This window comes from Apostichopus japonicus, chromosome 11 (genome assembly GCF_037975245.1).
Source record: "Apostichopus japonicus isolate 1M-3 chromosome 11, ASM3797524v1, whole genome shotgun sequence".
Taxonomy (NCBI): Eukaryota; Metazoa; Echinodermata; class Holothuroidea; order Aspidochirotida; family Stichopodidae; genus Apostichopus; species Apostichopus japonicus.
The window spans coordinates 12335678-12341677 of record NC_092571.1 but is presented as its reverse complement, the minus strand read 5'-3'; the positions used below and the strand labels follow the sequence as shown (position 1 = coordinate 12341677).

General features: G+C 38.8%; 1 protein-coding gene and 1 long non-coding RNA gene across 3 annotated transcripts in view; one reads left to right on the top strand and one right to left on the bottom strand.

Moving 5' to 3' along the window:
* The first annotated feature begins 1087 nt into the window (after nt 1–1087).
* The window catches only part of LOC139975922 (uncharacterized), a 47913-nt gene continuing 43000 nt past the window's right edge, over nt 1088–6000 (top strand). Inside the window, exons 1-2 of the long non-coding RNA XR_011795957.1 lie at nt 1088–2643; nt 3177–3313. This is a non-coding gene — a long non-coding RNA (uncharacterized lncRNA). The remainder of the gene's footprint in view (nt 2644–3176; nt 3314–6000) is intronic.
* Nucleotides 3925–6000, bottom strand: part of LOC139975919 (uncharacterized) — a 29769-nt gene continuing 27693 nt past the window's right edge. The window contains exons 9-10 of one of the 2 annotated variants that reach the window (XM_071984209.1): nt 4628–4784; nt 3925–4262 (exon numbers count right to left, since the gene is read on the bottom strand). In XM_071984209.1, coding sequence (XP_071840310.1) covers nt 4006–4262; nt 4628–4784 — 414 coding nt within the window. In that variant the 3' untranslated portion in view covers nt 3925–4005. The remainder of the gene's footprint in view (nt 4263–4627; nt 4785–6000) is intronic. The other variant, XR_011795953.1, reaches the window with a different exon arrangement.

Sequence of the window (6000 nt, the reverse complement as noted above, 5' to 3'; positions counted from 1 at the left end):
CCTCTCCCACATCAACATGATGTTTGTTACACCATTTGCCACACAACTACCATTAGGAAAGGAGCTGTTCTCTTTGGTAGAATCGTGTTTATTTTTGGGGTCCATATACTGAGAAGGGTGTCGAAAGGGGAGGGGAGGGGGAGGCATGACAGTGTAAAAGTTTGATTTTGAACACGAGTGACCACAATTTGATTTACTAGCATATATATGACTGCTGCAGGGTGACTCGGGGACGCTAAGACATTTTATAAACGGGACTCTCGATGTACGAGAATTCTTTGCAAACAAGTCCCCCAAAAGTTTTGTTTAATTTTAACATTCTCTTAAGATTTGGGGTCAAATAGCGATGATCCTTAAAAGAAAGTGGATGATTTAGTGAGACAATACCTAACCCTCTTCGTACCCCAACAGTTGACGAAAACCCCCGCATAGAATAATGGCAGACAGTGTGGAAAGGGGTGGGGTTGTATTGGAAGGGGGCGGGTCGTAGGGCGTTTCAGTTTCCTATTCCAGTACAATAATAAATAGAACACCAGTGATATTAGGATGTAGACATATCGACACGCTTTATTTTCTCTTATATCAATTTTTCATATTAAATTACTGAAACTACAATAACGTACAAATGAACAGTGAAGTGATTTCCATTTAGTATAGGTTAGCTACATTTAGTTTGGTGCAACTATGCCGTGGTAGAAAAGTCCCCCAAGATACAGAGGAGATGTGCTATTAGCATCATGTTTTTTGTTAGTTTTTAGTGTTGTTGTTGTTATAATTATTACTATTATTTTGGAGGATGGCGAAAGAAAGTAGGAAGCGATAAATTATTTACGTCATATTATGAATAGTTGAGTATGTATGCCGTGAGTATCGATAACAGTTTGCAATGTGTAGACGCATGTTGCCTAGGTAACTTTTAAGAATAGAAAAAGGTTTTTGACCTTATTGTATTCAAATATGTTCGAATTGGCACAAGAATGTTACCACAAAAGATACCAAGCGTGGTAAAAATTTAAAAAATAAAATTAAAAAAAAACCCTTAAAGAATAGTTGTTAAGGGGGTGGGTGAAGGAGGGAGGGAGGATTTCTTCTTTGCACTCTTCAAATTGGACATGAGTGCCCGAATGAATGAAATGAAGTAGTAGAGGGGGGATTTCATCAAAGTCCTGTCCCTATGTGTGTGATCCCTACGCCTATGGTTGTGAATTGTTATACGTCATTTAAAGAACATACAATAATTGTAACATGTTGTCGACTGCTAAAACGCACAGCTATCAGTCCAACTGCAGGTTTTATTTCTTTAACATTGTTTTTTTAATTTTTGAGAAATGACCCTTTAAACATCAGCGGTCCATCAGTTAAAGTGACTGGACTATGAAGTCTAATTCACAGACTATTCGGTCGGATCATCAGATGTATCTCAATGGAAAAACAAGACTTCTTTTATTGATTCAGTTGAAATGTTTACAATGCATGGCAAAATTTGTCATTGACAATTGGTGTTGCATGTCATCCAAGAGTGCCGACTGTTATATGAAAAAAAAAACACGTTTTGGTTGAGTTATTAGAATGTTAAAAACCATGTATTAACATTAATTACAATAATCATCAATTTTAAGTCTTAAAGGCGCTTTCCAGAGATTTGGCATATTTTTAAGATGAATATATTGGAAACTGGATTAGGTATAGAAAGATGTCTTACACTTATATGATTCCATTTTTTCATGGATTTTAACTTATTCAGCCTCAAATTCAGCCTGAAGTCAAGTTAAAATGTCCGTTATAAAACCAAGGGAAGAAGAATTTGGAAAGATACACACTGGATGAACTTAAAGTTGGAATGTGCGGTTTGTAAATATAGGATAACGTAGGCGTCTATCACGTGTATACTAATTTGACATTAAAAAATCACTTTCTTATCCTTTCAAAAATGGGAGAAAGGTACACCTCTGTCAAACAAAGTCCCAAGCTAATCGTGGAAAAACGTGCGAGATCTCTTTTCGTACGCGCCTACGCAATTCAACAAGCAGTTTGAAAAGTCACGTAGGCCTTTCTCCAACTCAGCATCTGTACAGCGCAATTTTTATGATTGTTTGCGCATAGTAACTTTTATTAACAAACGTAATATAAAATACTGCGACAATTCAAACAATGAAGTAATAACCACGGCCAACTTATAAAACCGCCATGGAGCAGTATAGTTTTCCCCGACTGTAGAAAGTGTCCGGCCGACAGTATATTTGCTAACAAAGTAAAAGAGTCCGCCCAGACTAAATCTCTTTAACAAAAAGGACATTGTTCGTAGGTTATATAGTCTCGCCGATCTGAAAAGATGGGGGAGATGTTTATCTCCATGTGGAATGTATCAAGTTAGTTGATATAAGGGTGGAATTTTAGATGAATTTTTAATCCATCCTGAATAATTGCTCTTTGCCGTTTGCTACCACGATTAACAAGTTATGTTCATCCGGTTTCATTGTGCCATAGCGTGGTCGGCGTGCCTCGCTGTGGGCGCACAGTGAGAAGGCCCATTATCAGCACATGTTGTCGCTGATATTTTCATGAACGTTGTGCTACAGTCGATGGGGCTTTGACAGGCCTTGGTTCCAAAAGCATGAGAGACCATTGTGGGGACATCAGAGGGTAAGTTCTTTGGCCATTTAAAACATGAAGGGTTATTTATTAAACCCAATATCAAGTATGCATCCATTACGATTGAGATGTGCGCTATAGGCAGGTCTGTAGCGAGGAATTCTGAAGGTCGCCAACAATTTATGGAGAGGCATAATACTCGTGTCCTATAACTTGTGAAGAGTTTGGACACATGATGATGGCGGGGGGGGGGGGGGGTTCGATGGCCTGCAGGTGGGGGAGGGGGGTTCCGCGCATTGTGCCTCGGCCTGCCTACGGGGCTAGCAATAGGTATATATGAACAGCAAAAGAAAATGCTGTTGTATTACGCGGAGGATATCCAATTATTGATGTTTAGTAGCAATGAGCTGGACACATAGCAGGGGCTACTATTCATGTATTTTGTCAATTATGTGACGTCATTCTGTCACTAGAAGGTAAACATTTTAATTTGCGATGGGATTATGGTATGATGGTAAAACTCTTCAAGTGAAACACACACACAAAAACTCGTTTTTTATTGTTATATGTGCAATGATTTCCAGGACGAATTTGCAGAAAAAACTACAAAGCCAAGACCAACAATTTAATACGGATGTTTATTTTATTTACAAAGAAGAAGAAGAAGAAAAAATGACTTCTGACGAAGATTTTCTCATTAAAATGTAAAGTTCTTTGACGGGTGAGTAAGCTAGTGAAAGCTTCCATTGTACTTTCGTTTTTCCTTTTTATTATTGATAATGCCCCCCTGTGGCTCTATAGGATGAATTTTGGTTTTACTTGTGATATTTTCCTTCAAGTTATTTCAAAAGGTTAACCTTTTTGATATTAAATTATTAATTCCTCGACGCCCATTTCCATTAGAGGAAATTGCAGAAGTTATCATTTATGGTCATTTTTCGATATCTCTAGGGGTATTTGTGTTCTTTTATCTTTCGTCTCACAATACATTTCCAGTGGCCAGTCATTTCTCCCTTGGGAAATGACGATATCTCAAATTTAGTATATGATTCTCGGTCAAATGTGGGATGAAAGGTTAAAAAAATTAGACATAAATCATGGTATTCTCATCTTTCACAAAGTATTTTCCAAGTTTTATGTCGGCTACAGTTAACCCTTTTGACGTGCTTTCTGTTGCGTTGATAATAGTAACAATAACAATAATTATCCTCTAATTTGGATGCATTTTCGGATGCCGTGAAGTTTTAACGATGACTTCCTAGAAAATACCGATTTGACGATGTCGGTTAGTTGCTATCGTTCCGATAGGCATACCGTTTACCGTAAACAGGTTGTCAATTGCATTCCCTCGACGTGGCGGTGCGATAACTTGCATATAAAATGTCAGTATATCTCCATGACAATGGGAAATATTTAGTTCGTTAAAAGGCTACAGTCTAAATTTGATAAACCTTGAGATTTATCCCTGGTTGTTTGGTCGAGCAGTGAAGTTTCGTTGTAGAGGTCTAGACAGGACACTGCCGTGGTGACTGGCCGATGCTTTCTGAAACCTCTTCGACTTTTACTGCTGTCTCTCTTCCCTGGGTGGGCCCAGCTGAATGGGCGTCGCCTTGTGAGTCCATGCGCCATGTTTGGTGGAAGCTGGTGTTGCCTCTTACCTGGGCCAAAAACTGCAAAAAGTGGGGGGTAAAAATAGTATGTGACGTTTGGGATAATGGGCGGTAGGCGATGAGGGGCGGGTACACATACAGGCACTCGACTCGGTCTAACATGGGTTTGCTTAAAGTCATGTCACAATTCGATGGTGGCCATTTGTGCCCCAATTTAGGTACTTAGCATGTCAACTCGTCAATTTTGTCATCTTGAACCGAAAATAAAAGACAAATGCCACCATGTTGCAGACACTTATTTGAACCTTAAATTAACCCCAAGCTAAAACTTACAGACCTCTCAATATCGCTACATATCAATTATTAAAAATTTGCTTGTATATCTTATAAATAACTTAAGACTGTACCTGAAAATTTGTACTCACCTTTCTGACCTAGGCCGTTATCGAAATTCACACCTAGGTATACGACCAGGATGATTAGGGCGGAGTGAACAATCAAACCAATTACCCCGCACACGATGATACAACTGGGCAAGAGTTTATCACTGGGAACTGTAAAGGTTTTCCAGGCATGGTATATCTAAAGAAAGAAATAAAGAAAGGTAAATATGGAACACAGAGGGTTGTTCCATGCATAATGCATAATCCATTAGCACAACCTTGCGTGTAGACCAACTTACAGACCTAAGTTGTACCCTAAACACGCCCTAGAATGCACCACTGCACGTGTACTTTCTGTCAGACTTCTTGGGAGTCGGCTTCGAAGATATCAGGACCACAACTCCCCCCCCCCCCCCTCTTTAACATACTGGATCGGCCCCTTATATGGAGGGAAGTAACGGTGTTTTTTTCGTTAAACATGATATTTTGAACTACAAAATATTAGCTGACCCACATGAGTTTTCGTAGGCATAAAAAGAGAATTCCCAACATCACACGCGAAGAAGCAGACAACAGAAGTCAACAGGGTGATTACCCTAAATATTACTTGAAACTAGTTCTAGTACGCATGCCTGCACATATCAGCTCGATTGCCTCGGGTGCATTGCATTTCACGTTCAAAGTATTTTCTAATGTTATCGAAGGTATTAATGTGTCCATTAAGATACGACCATGTTCCACTTAGCTGCATTCTCTTTGTGTCTTGCCGAAAGCGAGCGAAGCAACATCACGAGCTTTTGAGACTGCTAACCTGTGTCAGCTGCAGTGTGCGGACAAAATGTGTGAGTCTGATGTATTCACAAACATGCATTTCAAACACCTTCTTAGTAGGGAACTGCAGGGAGCTGCCACCCCTGGACAAAGTTCCCATTTAGCCTCATGTATCTCGTCCGTGGTGGCCAGAAATAGCCATGGTCAAGTTTCCCCTGGATATATATATATATATATATATATACATATATACATATATATATATATATATATATATATAAAATATATATATAAAAAATATTATATATTATAAAATATATATAAAATCCGTAGGTAGGTTATAATCTTTTTACTAATTCGGTCCGAAAAAATTCCCTCTAAGCATTGATCCCTAACTAATTCCAATCTCTTAGGTACGTAGGATGGATGTCATTGTCAAGTGTTACTTAAATTTAATTTCTTTGTGTTTAATTTTACACTTCATCGCTTCCATAATTTATGAATGCAGCACTTGATGAAAAAAATAGCCTATTTCTGGAGTGCTTTCGTCCTTCCTAAATTTACGCTACGTGTGACGTCATGTCGGTGCTTTGGCCGAACAAGAGCACTCAGTGAATTCCTTTTACCAGACTTCTCTTACGAAG